The 17,570-nt window shown below is 44.9% G+C and overlaps 1 protein-coding gene across 1 annotated transcript in view; it reads left to right on the top strand.

Annotated features, from left to right (window-relative positions):
* The first annotated feature begins 6,075 nt into the window (after nt 1-6,075).
* The window catches only part of SNX31 (sorting nexin 31), a 65,581-nt gene continuing 54,086 nt past the window's right edge, over nt 6,076-17,570 (top strand). Inside the window, exons 1-3 of the mRNA XM_012643597.1 lie at nt 6,076-6,218; nt 6,319-6,393; nt 16,940-17,054. Of these exons, the coding sequence (XP_012499051.1) occupies nt 6,153-6,218; nt 6,319-6,393; nt 16,940-17,054 (256 nt within the window). The 5' untranslated portion in view covers nt 6,076-6,152. The remainder of the gene's footprint in view (nt 6,219-6,318; nt 6,394-16,939; nt 17,055-17,570) is intronic.

Below are 17,570 nucleotides of genomic sequence, written 5' to 3' on the forward strand. Positions count from 1 at the left end.
TGTCCTTAGGAACAGTTGCCACAGGGGCTGCCTGCTGCCTGCTCTCCTCCAGGCCTCACACGGCATCAGGGAAGGTGTCTCCTGCAGTCACCAGCGGCCTGCCAGCCTACTTGGAACAGCTCAGGCTCAGAAAGGATATGTGCACCAGGCTCCCAGGAAGCCGATGTGTCAGCCAGGCTCTGATTTACTGACCCACAGGGGGAGGGGCACTTGCCCTCCAGCTCACTCTCCCCTTACCGGCACCCTCAGGAACCCGAGTCGCTAATTGGAAGGCTGTTTGGTAAGCATTGGGTCACAGCAGAGAAAGCTGGATGGTCGTGGTGATACTTCATCTTGGCTGGACGAAGGCCTGATAAACTTTCCCTGCCCTCCGACGCTAAGGGTTAGAATCTCCCATCTGCGAGAGGGGTCTTTCCCTCCCTTGGACAGAGCTTGGAGGAGCCCTGGCTGGTTGGAAACCCTTTCCTAGACAGTCCACCCACCAGGGCTCTGAGGAGTCCACTTCCTTTCCCAGACACTTCCAGAACAGTAAAACTGGCTAGGTCACAGGTCTAATCTCACTCCATTCCTGTTGCCTTGACCACACCTGGCAGGGTTTTACCAAGTCTCCATAGCATAAGCCCAGGTCTTCTCGGACCCACGTGCCTTCACCGGGTGACCGCACCCTTTCCTGTGACCCTGACCTTCACCTGTGTTCCCGTAACCCCAATCCCTACCTCGTCCCTCCAACTGACCTTCTCCAGCACGTCCTGCTCAGCACGTCCAAGCGCACCTGGGCTCTCCGCCCACACCTGCTGCCTCCCAGCAAGCCTCTCCCGCCCAAACCCCGAGGCAGCCTTGGGTCTCCCTTCCCTCCCTTTGCTTTACTTCCTATCCTGCTCTATCCAAGTCCTCTGTCCCTTTCCCTCCCCATTTTAAATTTTTTAACAATTTAACAAAATATTGATTTGCTGTAAGGTACAGTCTACAGGGGTATGCCATCTTTTTGTCAGTGTGAGCTCCGTGAGTGTGCTGAATTACTGGCGAATGTTTGCTCTTGCACCTTGTTGAATGTATCTCTTCAGAATACAATCCCTGGTTCAGTTTTCACTGCCAGACAGGGACAGAGCAGGGTCACATCTGGGAACCATCACCCACAAAGAGAGGATCCAAGAGAAAGGAAACGGAAACCTCTAGAATGTGGATCAAGGGTAAGTAGCCAAATTTGCAATACGTCAAGAAAGGATTACAAAGCAGTCTGGGGTCAAATGACAAGTTACTAATGCCTTAAATGGTTATCTTTTGGCTTCTTGAGGACAGGAGCCATTTCTAACTAATTATGTATTAATAGCTTGTGCTGTGCTCCTAAACAGTTTTTAATCCACCCTTTTTGACACTGCCCTAGCCCAGGCCTCTGTCTTCTTTCACACAATGACAGCTTTTCCTGGGACACTAGACCCTCAGTGTGAATAGGTACAACCTAACACAGAGTTCCAGGTTTCTTTGCCGGAGATATCTCAGAGCCTTGATGCACTAAAGCACTTTGTGATCATCCAAGAGGTGATTATCACAGATAATGTCACCCAGACCTCCTACCCCAGGGCACCCAGTTTTTGAGGAGTGCCTTACAGGACTTGTGTTCTACAACCTTTTCCTATGAAAAACTTCCCTGCTGTTCTGACTGCCTCTAGTTACACTAGAGCCCCCCTCGTTGATCCACCTAGAATGCACATCACCTTCTCTGGAAAGCCTTTCCCGCTACCCCCTCCTCCATCCGCACTGGCTGGGTTAATGTCCCCACTGCGTGCTGTCCTGGCACACTCACGCCACTCTGCCCAGGAACTCCCCACGGTGCTGGTGTTTGGCGGTCTGCATATGCGTCTGCCTCCCCGTGGGCTGCGAGGCTGTTGTAGTTGGTCCCACGTTTCATCTTCATCTTTCTCACCTTCATCTTCCAATCCCCACACCTAATGCAGTGCCCACACAGAGGCCCTTGGATGGGGCTGAGCTTCTCAGTAGCACTCTGACACACCCCTTGGTTGTCACTTCTGCAACAGCTCGAGTCCCACAGTTTCATTTCCACAGAGTGATCTCTTCCTGACATCATTCCCCAAATCTAGGGGGCTGTGATTTGCTAGATAGAGTTCCTCCCCTCAGTAAGTACAGGAGGAAAAGTTACTTTTGCTTGCAGAAATGAGTGAGGGCAAGGACTTTGGAGACTTTCCAGGCTGCCTGGATTTGAGTCCTGACTCTCCTTTTACAAGCCGTGTGACTTTAGGTGAGTTATTGTTTTCCCTGTACCTCAGTTTCATCTCCTGGAAAACAGGGATAACATTCACAGAGCTCCGACGGTTGCTGCAAGGGTTAGAAGAGTTTGTATACGTTAGCACCTAGAGCCATGCCTGGCCCATGGTGAGTGCTGCCTTGGGTTAACCAGTCTTGTCATTATTTTCAGGACACTGTCCGTCAGATCACAGGTCTCCTTTCCTCTGGGATGCTCTTTCTCTGTTTCATTCCCCTCCTAGACACACCACAGCGGGGCTCAGCCTCTGAACTCTGGCATGAAGCTGACTGTGGCCACAGGGTCAGTAGAGTTTATCTCATGGCTGCCATAACAAAGTGTCACAGCCTGGGTGGCCTACAACCACAGAAATTAATTCCCCCACAGTTCTGGAGGCCAGAAGTCTGAAATCAAGGTGTCGGCAGGGCCGTGCTCCTTCCAAAGGCTCTAGGGCTGAACCTTCCCTCGCTTCTCCCGAGCTTCTGGTAGCCGCAGCTGTTCCTTGGCTTGTGGCAGCACAATTCCACTCTCTGCCTCCATCTCCACATGGCCTTCTCTGTGTGTGTGCCTGGCTGTCCTATTCTGTGTCTTACAAGGACACTCTCATTAGATACAGCCGCCTTAATCCAGTAGGATCTCATTTTGAGCCTTAACTTTATTATATCTGCAAAGACCCTACTTCTAAATAAGATCACATTCTAAGGTTCCAAGTAGACATGAATTTCTGGAGGACACTATTCAACCAACTACAGTCAGTCTTTAGGTTTAGGTGTTCTGGTCCAGAAAATCATCCAGGAACCATGGACATTTCAGAACTACTAATGCAATTTTGCAGCTCTCTATGGATCCTACAATTTTGTATATTTCCTCAAATTCCAAAGGACCCTAGGGCCCTCAACACAGCCCAGTGCAGGTAAAGTCAAGACAAAGAAAGATGCACAGCCCAAGCTTTCCAGCCTTACCTTTCTGATTCACCTGTCTGAACCTCAAGGAAGTGAAGAGGACACTGATAGACGAATAGACAGGGTAGGAAGACTTAACTCTACACACACCTCATCTCACGGCTTCTATCCCTTTCTGTGTGTGCTCTAAAAAGCTGTCCAATCAGGAAGTTTCCGATTGGACAGCTTTTTCCAATCAGGAAACTCTTCTATGTTTGCTCAAGTCCCTATTCATACGGTCCAGGGCTTTGACCATTGGAGTAAGCTTCCCAAAGCCTGGGCTATAAGAAAGTGTGGAGGAAAGGACACCATAATGCACACTGGATGGGCCCCTATAGCGTACACAAGAGCACCAGTCAATAGGAAACATCTTGCTGGCTCCCTCATGGTCCCTACTGCACTGCCCATCCCAGATGCCCACAGGTGTGAAGGACTTGGGAGAGGTGGAAAGTTCCACAGCAGGACAGAGCCATACTTCATTATCCACACCCCCAAAAGAGTGTGGGTACCAGATATCCAAGAACCAAAAAGATTACACACAAAGTAGATGAGAGGGTACATGCAAATAATGCTTAAAAGGTTTACTAAGCAGTAAAAAGTACACTTGTTCTGTAATACTATGTGCCACACTATAGAAATTGCCTCTTTTTTATCTGTGAACTAGGCTTAGGTTCTGTAATGTTAGGGGACTGTCATGTCCACCAGCGTCATGTCACTGCAGTGCCTGGCCCGTAAGAGTTGCTCAATGAATACTCCCTGAACGAAGGAATGTGAAGCTTTTACTGAATGTTGACCGTGTGCTGGGCATAGAGTAAATTAAGACACCCTTGGAAACAATATAGAATTAATTGATAAACTGAGTACCATAAAAACTTATTTCAAACTGCATTAGGAATTAAAAACAGTAAAGGGCGTGCCTATAAAGTAATGGTACAGATTTCCCAAGGCACCCTTGCGAAGCAACTCACACAGCATAGGTTCCGGAGGGAGGACACTCGCTTCATGTCCCTACTCCGCCTCTTGCAAACTGTGCAGTTCAAAGCAAGTTTCTTAATTGCTGTGTGCCTCAGTTTCTCCATCTGTGAAATGAGGATAATATCAATCCCCACTGAAGTGATTGTGAGCTACGTGACCTCACTCACGTAAAGAGTTCAGAGCAGTGCCTCCAACAGTGTCAGCGACTGTTACCATACTCATCTCTCATCATGCTCAAGTGCTGTATCTTGCACAGTGCGGAGTACACAAAAGGAGCTCAATAATGTTCACTGATTGAATGAATGAATAAATAAGAGCCGATTGGCGAGAGCAGAGGTCAGGGATGCAGGAGGACAGGGACTTGTACGGAGGACTGTCCTGTCCAGTTCAGCTTCAGGGGTGGAATAAATGACAGGAAGGAAGTGGCCCTGTGTGGACATTGCATGGGGCAGAGCCAGGGCCCAGGCCAGCCACAGGAGCAAGAAAGTTCCCTGAAGGCTGAGGCCACTTCTGGGCCTCACCAGGATCCTCCACTTTGGCCTGAAGATTGGACCAGATCTCAAAGCCTACCTGATCAGCCCTTGCCCCACTCCTTGAACACTCAGGGATGCCCCTGGACTTAGAGGCTGGCCCTCCAGATCAGAGGTGGCCTATAGGCAGGAGAAAAACCCTAAGGCCCATCTACCCTGGGCTGAGAATTCCACCGAAGTGAGCACAGTTATTAACATGATTTCATAGAAGAAGAAACTGCAGCTTATAGGATCCACTAAACTTGCCCAAGGCCCCTCGATTAGAAGCCACTAAGCTGGGCTGTGAATTCCCGTCGCCATTCCCTTAACCACTACATGCCGCTGCCTCCCCTAAGTCTCGATTCCCTTTTCTGTAAGAGGCTCCTAGCTCACAGGCTACTGTGAAAATTAAACGGCATAATGTGCTTCAGGGTCTGGCACACAGCAGGCTTGCAGGAAACCTGCGTGTGCAGCAAGTGTCGGTTCGCCTTCCCTCGTCTCGGGCGCCCACTGCGGCACTCAGCTCTTACCCCGGCGATGACGGGCATTTTAAAGGACTGTGGTTAAATCCTGCGGTTAAATACTCAGACCTAGGAAAAAAATGCTCTGTGACCTCGGAAAAATCCCTCCACTCCCTCGGCCTGTTTTGTCCTTGGTAGGATGTCGCTCTAATGTTTACCTGGAAGAGTTCTGTGTGGATTAAAGGAGAGGACAAAGAGGGAGCCCAGGGCCTGCCGCGGGACCACGGGCCCATGACTCTGCGGCTCTCTCCACCAGCGACCACAGCAAGGCAGGAGGAATTCTATTCTGGTTTAACGGAAACAGAGAATTAGAAGCATTGTTTGCCACAGCAACTCAAAATGCGAGACTGTCGAAAGAACCTGGGGCAGGTAGTCCAGAGAGGAAAGTGCGTGAACCCAGCTAACTGGGCGCTGGCGTCTGTTTGAAAGCAGGGCTTCTCAGAGACGGAGACACACAAGCCACTTCCATTTTTTGAGGTTTCTGGTATAGGGGAAGGGAGAAAAAGGTCTAAAAAATACTAAAGCAGTGTTACATATATTGTGGCATATCTTAAGTGTTACATTTAACAACTGTTAACACAAAAAACTGAACCTAATATAATTGTGCTAGTCATAGGGTAATTACTAGATTTATGTTTGTGGGTTTTTTCATCTTAATTCACAGTGCACTGCTGGCAGTGTAGGCAGGTAACGGGACACAAACTTTTTTCAAGTCCCTCAGGGCACCTACGTGGAGAAAAGGCCAGCAGTGGACGCGGCCGAGGCAGGGGTGCGGCTGCCGTGGACGCGCCCCGCCCCCATCTGGCCCTGACCCGAGTGGTAGCTGGACGGGGCGGGGACTCGGGGCCCTCCTGGGCGAGGGCAGCCCAGCTGCGTCCGCGGCCGCCCGGCTCAGAGCTGCAGACAGCGCCGCAGCCGCAGGTCGGGCTCCCGCCGCTGCTCGGCCATGAAGATGCACTTCTGCATCCCGGTGTCCCAGCAGCGGCCTGACGCGCTGGGGGGCCGCTACGTGGTGCGCCTGGGGCCGGGTGGGGCAGCGCAGGGAGGGGGCCGGTGACAGTGCTCAGGGGCTCCCTGGGCTAACCCGGGGCGGGGTGTCTGTGTGTTGGCAGCTGTACTCCGTGTACCTGGATGGGTTCCTTTTCTGCAAGGTGCGCTACAGCCAGCTACACGGTTGGAACGAACAGGTGAGCAAGTCGGAGGCGGGTAGGAGCCTGTCCACCTGAAGCAGGTGGGGAAAAGTGTGCCAAGGGCCCGGGTAGTGTGACTCTGGCAAGACACTGGACCTTTCCGAGCCTCAGGCTTCTGATTTGTGAAACAGGGTCCTGGCAAGGATTAATTGTGAGTTGCTTGTCATACAGCTTCACGAATACTTCTTGCAGCTCCTAATCACCCTACAGATGGGTGGGAGATGGGCGAGAGCGCAGATGATTCTCCCAACCCCTTTCCAGCCTGAAGATCCCCGCCAGCCCCCTGGCAGGGTGCTGGGGCTATGGGGGGCTCCATTTCAGTGCCCACTGTTCCTCAGGACTATGTCCTCCTTCAAGATAAGCAAACCAAGTCTGGACCAAGGTGTAGAGTCACAGGAATATCGTGCAGGGGTATTTAATCTCCTTTCTGCCCCAGCTTGGTGGCTCACGCCTGTAATCCCAGCACTTAAGGAGGCCGAGATGGGAGGATCACTTTAGGCCAAGAGCTTCAGGCCAGCCTGGGCAACATGTGAGACCCCATCTCTACAAAAAATAATTTGAAAAATAGCTTGGCATGATGGCTTGTACCGTAGTCCCAGCTGCTGGGGAGGCTGAAGCAGGAGGATTGCTTGAGTCTGGGAGGTCGAGGCTGCAGTGATGCAGTGAGCTACATTAGCGCCAGTGCACTCCAGTCTGGCAACGGAGTGAGACCCTGTTTAAATTTTAAAAAACAAAAAAGATAATTTCCTTTCTCTCTAGAGTTTCTTAAGCTTACCCCCTTTAAAAAGGTGTGTCTCTATTTTTGTTTTCAAATGGCCTTATTCATAGGCCTCAAATACTGGCAGGCTGGGAACCCAGGAAACAGATGACTTATCAAGTTAGGAGGCCGCTTCCCACCATAGTTTCTCACCCTGATGTCTAGACAGTATTTTCTCTGGGAGGCAGACTGATTTATTGGTCTATTCTAATGGGTTTTATAGTTCTTATGAGGAGGGGTTATAAGTCTTCAAAATGAGTCAGAGGAGTAAATGGAAGTTTGGAAATAAACTTGACCCTCCTTCCCCTCCTCTATGAATTGTTGCCTTTTCTTTTCTTTTCTTTTCTTTTCTTTTCTTTTCTTTTCTTGATTTTAGATTCTGAAGAGCACATGCCTAAAGTGAAAAAGAAAAATGTAGAGACATCAGAAAAACCTTGCCCAGAGGCAACAGCTGTTAACATTCTCTGTCAGAGTCCTTTCAGTCTGTGGGTTTCTAGTGAGTACCTACACTACGTTTCATTTAACCATCTTCTGTTGATGGACAGCTCAGTTCGATTTTTCTGCTACTGAAATGGTCACTGCAGTGAGCCTTCTTGTTCATATGTCATAGTGCATTGGAAAAGTCCATTTCAAAGTACGATTAAGTATCTTTGGCATCCACAAGAAAGCAGTTGTAATGTAGTTACTAGTTAATTTGAGCGATCATGTTTGTATTACTAGTGCCTACAACCACGGTTACTAGTTAATTTGAGCAGTCATGTTTGTATTATTAGTGCCTGCAACCCAGTAGGTCCTCAGGAATGATTGTCAAAGAGTGAATGAAGAGGGGCATGGATTCAGACTTCTGAAAGGCAAGAAGCTACTTGTGAGCGAAACATACCCGGGGAGTTGTGAGGACAGCACAGGCAGGCAGAGGGGGGTCTTGAAGGATGAGAAAGGATGGCTGTTCTAGGCATTTGGAGGCAGAAGTCAGGGTATCATCTCCCACCCTCATCTGTCCTCCTGCAGTGGGAGGTGGGAAAGGGGAGGTGGCCGTCTCCAGGTGCAAAGCAGGAGGCAGCAGAGGGCTGGGGGAGGCCCCTGCTTCCTGGCTGGTTGCCTCACCTCTCCTCTGGCCAATTTTCTCACCAGAAATAATAAGCAAGTAGGTCTTTATGGATATCAGCCTCAACAGAGTGCTTGTGAAGACCAGGGACTGGTTTCTCCCGGAGCCTGGCACGTAATACATTCTCAGTAAGTGTTTGCTGACTCACAGGCCCCGCTTAACTAACAGACTCAGGAAAAGGCTTATTTCCAGGAAAACAGACTAATCAAATCCTAGCAGGTCCCGAATCAGAGACATAAAGTGAGTAAACTTTTATTCTTGATACTCTATTTGAGAAGAAACTTTGTTATTCACTACAGGGGCCCTTAAATATTGAATTACTACAGTTCAGTTCCCCAGTGGGGTATACAATAGATTTTAATGAATACTTCCTATTTGTCCCAGGTTTTTCTAAATCCTAAAGTGGAGATTTCTTTATCCAGTTTCATTACACCTTATATTTATCATTTTCCCCCTTTTCATATGAAAGAAACCATTTAGATCTTGAGTGGCTACTGGTATTATTAATTTAAAACAATAACTAGCAAGCAGTTACCATGTGCTAAGATTGGTGCCAAACACTTTACAGGTAATAGCTTCATTTTTACAACCGCTTTATGAACTAGGATTATAATTAGTCCCATTTAACAGATGAAGAAACTGAGGCACAATTTTTCCAAAGTCATACTGTTAGTGTTGGAGCCAGGATTTGATCTCCAGAACCTGCTCTGACCCATTATATTATGTGATTTCTTACTAACGTTGATAAAGTAAATTGTACCAATAGAACAATTGTCAAATGATCGAGTCCTAAACTAACATGTTTTTACTATATTTCAGAATAATGTAATAAAAGTTCCCAATTTTAGGGTTTCAGTGTGGTGAATTTTGGTAAGTGTATGCAATTACCACCGCTGTAATCAATGTAAAAAAAAAGTTCTTTCACTTTAAAAGTCTCCTTGTCATCTTTGCCCTTGATCCCCTCTAGTCACCCCTGGTCCCAGGCAACTAACATCTACTTTCTGTCATGGGAGTTCCAGGCACAGGCCTTTGTCCCAGCAAGCCCTTGTAAGTTCATAAGTGCAATTGTCATTGTCACTCCCATTTTATAGATACAGAGTCCGAGTAGGGTTGCCAGATTTAGCAAATAAAAATACAGGGTTCCCAGTTAAATTTGAATTTCAGGTGAACATAGTTTTTCGCTATAAGTATCCCATGCACTATTTGTGACATGCCTAGCTAGGCCACCTGTATTTTACCTGGCTGCCCTAAGTCTGAGACTGGAAGGTTGAGTGACCTTTCCCATTCCTATTCAACAGAGGGTGTGAGATGGCTGAGAATTCTTAACCTGATTTAATACAAAGCACTTTTAAAAAATAGAAACAATAGAAAGGTCCCATCTGTGTGTGTGTGTGTGTGTGTGTGTGTGTGTTTGATGAGTATAAGTTTATCTCCAGTTTGTTTCCTGGGAAGGTCTGTATCCTGATAGAATAGTTTTCATCCTATAGAATTAACTGATTTATTCATTTACTTAAGAAATATGTACTAAGTTTCTGTTATATGCCACGCATTGCATTAAATTAGGTGCAGACAATGAAGTTAGCACGTGTGATGTTTGGCTTTAAGAATCGCGTTTATATTCTGTATATTGGATAACTCTGAGGTTGAGGAGTAGCACCTGGGCAGATGAGGTGGCCCCTGGTCCGTCTCAGCCAGGGTATGTGGAGAGCTAATGATGCACAAAGACTGAACCTGGGGAAGAGATGTAGGTGTCTGCGTGAGGTCAGCTGTGACCCGCACCCCTGTTGTCATCATCCTGTCCCCCGTTTAGGCTCCCTCGAGGTCTGGTGGCTCACCCCTGTGCTGCTGAATGCTGCCCATCTTTCTGAGGTGCCAATTGACCCGCCCAACTTCTTTCTGTGCCTGCAGATAAATAAAACCAATTTGATTTATGCCCCTGCCCTTGCCTGCACCAACCCGCACAAACAATTTAAAGAAATCTGTGAGGGAAATACTTAATCGGCTCATTTTGGCCAAGTGTTACAGATGAGGCCATTTGCTTGTCTCTTTGCATTCTGCCAGCATCAGACATGGCAGTGGGGACAAGCTGGGAAAGCTTGCAGAGGACACTTCAGCAGGAGGGGGGCTGTATGATCTGGTACACACTGGTTCAGTTCTCCCTGCCCGGTGCTGGCCCAACCTGGCTCCTTCCCCTCTGCTGTAACCAATCTCCTGCTCCTTCCCCACTCACACCTCCTGTTCCTGTCAGCTGGCCCACTCATTGCCTCTGCCTGGCTCACTTCTTTTGCCTGGGAAGACTCCTGGTTTCTGTCTACCTTGTCAGAGACCAGCCATTTCTCAAAGCCCACCTAAGCCCTCCCACTCCAGGAAGTCACCCCTGATTACATGAGATGCCTTTCTCTGGTTCCTGTGTCACTTTGTGTTTAGAGCTTGTCATGTTCCTCTTTGTGTGTGTATATTTTGTCTCCTCTGATTATTTAGGAGCAAAACCAAACATCCGAATGAAGGGACAAATGGAAGCTTGTGAGTTTAGAATACCCAGCATGGAATTCTGCTGTAGTAGTTGCTCCATGGAGATTTGGCGGAAAAGATGATGATGGCGGTGGCCGTGATGATGACAAGTGAAAAGACTGAGTCCAAGTTCTGCCCCTCATTATCTTGTAGGACCTAGTTTTAAGTCACTTCATTTCTCTAAGTCTCGGGTTACTCCTGTGTCAAGGTGCAAGGATGACAGTATTTATGGTGATCATGATCCTTCCACCTCACAGGGCTATTCTGAGAAGCAAATGGGATAACGTTCAAGCTCCAGGCCACTGTTCTTTGGTATTAGATGCCACAATTCAGACCCATTTGAGCTGTGTCCCTTTATCTGGTGAATTGGAGTTTTTGATGGCAAGGGACTTGGGAGAGGTGGGATGAATGAGTCGACATTAGAAACAGGCTGCAGGAAGGACACCGTTTGTGTCCGTAATTCCACTTGTCCCTGGCCGTCACCACTGTGGGATAGGTGTGGGGGGCTGTGAGTGTGATGAGCTGGGGAAAGGAGGTGACATTTTCACCTGACCCATAAAGGTCTCTTCTTATTACAAGGCCAGAACTGCACAATGGGGAAGTGGGTACAGGAGATTGTTCTGGGATTTAAAAAAATTGACCATAGTCTTAAAACAAAACAAAACAAAACACAACACCCCAAACAAAAAACACCTCATAATAAAAGAGAAGAAGAGGTGTGTTTTCCTTTTGATCTCTTTAAATAGTTTTTTTGAAAGAGAGATAGTACCAGATAATTCTCAGTACACTAGTGGTCTTGATCGCTAAACTGTGTGCTACCTGAGACCCACAGAAAGGTTCTGTTTGGTGGAGTTGAACTTGTGGAGATGACAGTTGACTTTTGGCAGACTTAACTACTCAGTTTACTATATGTTTATCTTCCCCCTTACACCAGGATTCAGAGAAGGGTGGGGAGAGATTCCTTGAGAAGTCAGCTCAGGTTGTAAAACCTGCCAGGAGGGTTTTGCTCTGTGATAGGTATTAGAACCTTAATCCTTGTTGACTTTTCCCCAGCTCATTGGCCTCAGGGCTTCCCCAAGATGTTCCCCTGCAGATGGATAAAGCAGGCAGCCTGTTGACTCAAGGCTGCTATGATTAGAACCAATTTGGGAGCATCTGTGACATTTATGAACACATGCCAAAGAAGACAACTGCATTTTAAAGATCACTTAATCAGTTAATCAAGAAATAATTGCATGCAAGGAAGACAAATTCCTGCTTCTATTTAATGGAATTAGCAGAGATGGGGTGCATAAATCCCAGGTTGTTTGAGCAGCTCTGCCTGGGGTGATACTCCAACTGGGATGCCTTTTGACAGTCTCTGGCATGGCAGAAAAATATTATTGAGTTTAAAAGAAACAGAATTGTTGCTATAATATTTTATACTGGGTTTAGAGGAGAGGTTGCAAACTTAAATGGTTAGAGGGGTCAGGCAAGTAATTTATGACTTTTTTTTTTTCCAAAATGAGTTTTAAGTCATGATTTTCTTTTTATTATTACTTTTTGTTTTCAAAATCAGTTTTGGGTCATGAAGTAAGGCAAATAAATGAGATGAGGAGCAGGAGAAGGAGAGTGGGGTGCCGTGGACCTGCTATGCCTTCTCTAACAGATTGTTGCCTCAGGGAGTGTGAACCCATCCATTCCGGATCTTTGGATTTTTTTCAGGAGAAGCCAGAACATCAGGATTTTTTTTAAAAAAATAAACTTTATATTTTGGGAACAGTTTTAGTTTACAGAAAAGATAATACAGAGAGTTTCCACATAGTCTATGCCCTGTTCCCTCCGTTATTAAGATTTTCCATTAGTGTGGTACATTTGTCATAGTTAATGAATCAGTATTGGTACTTTTTTTATTATTAAACAATTTATTTTTTTGTAGAGACAGGGATCTTGCTATGTTGCCCAGGCTGGTCTCGAACTCCTGGCCTCGAGCAATCCTCCCACCTCAGCCTCCCAAAGCACTGGGAATACAGGGGCAAGCCACAGCGCCCAGCCTCAGTATTGACACGTTATTACAGTGGTGATACATTATTATTATTAACTATGGTTCATAGTTTATTCAGACTTCCTTAGTTTTTACCTAGTGTCTTGTTTCTGTTCCAGGATCCCAGCCAGGGTACAACATTACATTTAGTTGTCACGTCTCTTTAGACTCCTCTTGATTGTGACAGTTTCTTAGCCTTTCCTTATTTTTAAAAATGACCTTGACAGTTTTGAGAAGTATGTTTTGGATATTTTGTAGGATGTCCCTCTGTTGGAATTTGTCTTACGTTTTTCACATGATTAGACAGGAGTTATGGGATGTGGGGATGAAGACCCCAGAGGTTAGTGCCATTCTAATCACATCATATCAAGGGTACCTGCCATCAGCCTGACTTATCACTCTAGATGTTGGCCACCATCACCTGGCTGCAGTAGTGTTTTTCAGGTTTCCCTACTGTAAAGTTATTATTTCCTCCCCTCCATAGCGCCCCCTTTGGAGGGAAGTCACTATGTGCAGCCCACACTTAAGGAGTGGAGATTTATGCTCCGCCTCCCTGAGGAATGATTATCTGCATGCATTATCTGGTGTTCTTCTGCACAGGAGATCTGTCTATTCTTTCCTACTTATTTTTCAATAATTATATCTGTAAGGACTCATGGATATTTACTTTATACTTTGGGTTATACTTCAATGCTACTTTATTTTGTTGTTCGAAGTGTTCCGTCTTTGGCCCTTGGGAGCTCTTTCAGTTTGTTCCGGTGTCTCTGTGACATACTCCCATTGTTGATTTTCTTGTCGTTGTTTTGAGCGCTTCCTTACTTTCTGGAGCTACAAGATGCTCCAGGCTCATCTTGTCTATTTCCTGCCTCAGTTCTAGAATCAGCCATTTCTCCACGGATCCCTGGTTGCTTCTATAGTAGGACAGTGTTAGAAACCGGGCTCTGGGTACTAGGTGTGCTCACTGCTACTGCAGTGTTGCTGCTTCTAGGTCCCCTTAGCTGACAGGGCAAGGAAATATATGTGTGTATACTAAGGTGTGCATACAGGCATATTGGTAAATACTTCTGTATGTAACCATCTGTGTCTATATTAAGGTAAACATAAGGTCATATTAATGTATCTAACTCTAATGCATTGCTACGTGGATCATTCTAGCCTCTTCCTGGTATGTGTAAACTCCCACTACAACAGTGAGAAACCTGACTTCCACTGTCTGCCATTCATTTACTTAATTGTTCAATTCTATATGCATATGTAAGAGTGTTAGAATTGTTAATTCCCATACTCCCAAGGGAAACAACTTTATCAACTAGAGTACAGTGCTTATGCCTTTAGTTTTACAGACTCCACTCATTTCCAAAGTTACTTAAGATCAGCACCTTTTTCCTCATGCTTTTCAGTGAAGTGGTTCCATATATTTGTAATATAGTTTTGTAACATTCTGCATTCTATCCTGGGATTCCCCCAACCTCCTAAATTATTTTTTTAAATATTTGCGTATTTTAAGCTTCTGTTGTAAAGTTCAATGGGTTTTGACTAATGCACAGTGTCATGCGCCCACAATGGTAGTATCATACAGAATAGCTTTACTGCCCTAAAAAATTTCATGTACTTCACCTATTCAATACCCTCCTACCCCAAAATCCTGGTGGCTGTTGATCTTTTTATAAAGTCTCTACACTTTTGCCTTTTCCAGAATGTCATATAATTGAAGTCATACAGTATGTAGCTTTTTCAGACTGGCTTTTGTCACTTAGCAATATGCACTTAAGGTTCATTCCTGTCTTTCTGTGATTTGATAGCTCACTTCCTTTTATTGCTGAATAATATTCCACTGTATGGCTATATCACAGTTTGTTTATTCATCCACATATTGAAGGAAATCTTTGTTGTTTTCAGTTTTGGGGGGTTATGAATAAAGCTGCTATAAACCTTCACATGCAGGTTTTTATGTGGACATACTTTTCAAATCAGTTGGGTACATACTTATTGCTGTATTCTATAGTAAGATTATGGTTAGCTTTGTAGGAAATTGCCAAATTGTTTTCCAAAATCGTTATAATATTTTGTATTCCCTCCACAACGTAAGTTTTTAAAAATTTTATATCACAAAAATAAGTGTTGGCATCAAATTCAAATTCTCTAAAAGTCAAATAAATAACAGCCACGTAAAATGCATCAGGGAGCTGTATTTTGCCCACAGGCAGGCAGTTAATAACCGCTCTAGATGTTAGACCAATACTGTCTGATAGAACCGTCTGTGCCGTCAGAAATGCTACATATCTGCTTTGTCCAATTCAATAGCAACTTGCAACATTTCACGTGGCTATTGAGCACTTGAAATGTGGCTCATAAGACTGAAGGACTAAATTTTAAAATTTTGTTTTAATTAAGTTTAAATTTACTGACAGGTGACTAATGGCCACCATATCACATGGTGCATTTCTAGGTCATTATAAGGATTTTTGCTTTCGCTTGAGTGAGATGGGAAACCACAGAGGACTTTGAGCAGGGCAGTGGAATGATCTGACCGAACTTTTTTAATAAAGTATTGCCTCAGATGCTGTGTTAGCATTAGACTGAAGGAGTCAAAGGTGGAAGCAGAGAGATTTGTTGGAGGTCGACGGCAATAATCTAGAAAAGAGATGACAGTGGCTTGGCCCAGGGTAATGGTAGTAGGGGTGGAGAGAAGTGGTCAGATTCTGGATGTACTTTAAAGTTAGGGCCTATATGAGGTAAGTATTTGCCACATATACTGTATTTGTGACAAAGGCCATGGAATTAAAATTCTTGTCTGTTTGTAGCCTCACGTCTCTTAGACCTACTTTCATTTTCGTTAAGCCCCTGACTATAGTAGTAAGATTTCAGCCTTACCATATCAAAACCTGACTGAGTTTCCAAGTGGTTTCCTTTCTCCTATTTTAAAGAGCATAATGCTGTTACCTTCAAGCTGCCACTGCAAGCGTAGGGCTGGAATAAAGAAGACAGAGTGTTTGTTCTTACTTTAAAAATTATTTTTTATGCATCCACTGTTTAGGTTCCATAAAAATAATTACCACCATGGTCATGGATCATGTATGGGTGGGAGGGAAGGGCCTGCTCAGGTTTCTATAGGGACCATATGTCAGCCTTATAGGAATCCTGTAACCAGCACTGTCCAGTAGAAATATAATGTGAGCCACCTATGTAATTTAAAATTTTCTAGTAGCCATATTAAAAAGAATAAAAAGAAACAGATGGAGGCAGGGTACAGTGGCTCATTCCTGTAATTCTAGCACTCCGTGAGGCTGAGGTGGGAGGATTGCTGGTTTGAGACCACCCTGAGCAAGATCAAGACCCCATTTCTACAAAAAATAGAAAAATTAGCCAGGCATAGTGGTGCACACCTGTAGTCCCAGCTATTAGGGAGTCTGAGGCAGGAGGATCGCTTGAGCCCCAGAATTTGGGATTGCAGTGAGGTATGATCATGCCACTATACTCTACCCAGGGCAACAGAGTAAGACCCTGTCTTAAAAAAAAAAAAGGAATTAATTTTAGTATATTTTATTTAATCCAATATACCCAAAATATTATTTCAACATGTAATCAATATGCAAATTATCAGTGAGATAAGTCCACATTCTCTTTTCTTTGAAATCTGGAGTGTATTTTATGCTTACAGCACATCTCAATTCAGACTAACCACATTTCAAATGCTTATTAGCCACAGGTGGCTAAAGCCTACTGCATTAGACAGCACAGCTGTTAACATTTGTCACGTTCTGATTTGGTGGAGGTGGGGTTGAGAAATTAAATTCCTAATTATCATCATTGATATCAAATACTACTATGGAATGAATTAAGGAAATAGTGTATGACGTGAGTGGGATAGTCTTGTAAAACAAATGAAAATTAAAAATACATCCCAACTCTACCGAACTTAGACTGGAGTTGTCAGTCTGCAGTATGTCACATCCCCAGAACATATATTGAAATATTATAAATTCCTTCTTAAGAAAATCAAATTATCCTCTCTTTCTCCTTTTTACCACCAGGAAGGGTTAAATAAAATGCTAGGATGAGACTTGCCTTAAGAGAGGGCATTAGTAGCTCATCAACCTTGAACTAGAGGCTCACTTGCCTTAACTGTGTTTTCTGTATCTTTCAGCTGAGACGGGTCTTTGGCAATTGCCTGCCACCCTTTCCACGAAAGTACTATCTGGCAATGACCACAGCCATGGCTGATGAGAGGAGGGACCAGTTGGAACAATATTTGCAAAATCGTATGTATTTGGATTTTTTTTTTACAGATTTATTGTAATACAAGTTACACGACACAAAATTCACCTGCTTAAAGTGTACAAATCAATGCTTTTTACTATGTTTATGTAATTTTGCAATCACCACCATAATCTAATTTTCAAATATCGTCATCACCCCAATAAGAAACCTTGTACCCATTAGCAGTCACTCCCTATTCCCCTCCCCCACCAGGCCCTGGGAACCACTACTCTAATTTCTATCTCTAAAGATTTGCCTATTCTTCATATATACGGAAGACATTTCATATATACAGAATCATATAATATGTGTTCTTCGTATTTGGTTTTTAAAATGCTTTGTTTAGATTCACCCTCAGGTGCTGTATTTTAGCTTTGAATGTGGAAATCAAAGAAATGTTATCTGGATTAAGAGTGAACAAAGGGATGAGATGAGCTGTTGAGAGGAGAGCCCTCAGGAGCTATCAGAGGTCTTTATTAGCAGTGCGGGAGATGGTACCTCACCTCAATTCTTACCAG

Source organism: Propithecus coquereli, unplaced genomic scaffold, assembly GCF_000956105.1.
Source record: "Propithecus coquereli isolate 6110/MARCELLA unplaced genomic scaffold, Pcoq_1.0 Scaffold2, whole genome shotgun sequence".
NCBI lineage: Eukaryota > Metazoa > Chordata > Mammalia > Primates > Indriidae > Propithecus > Propithecus coquereli.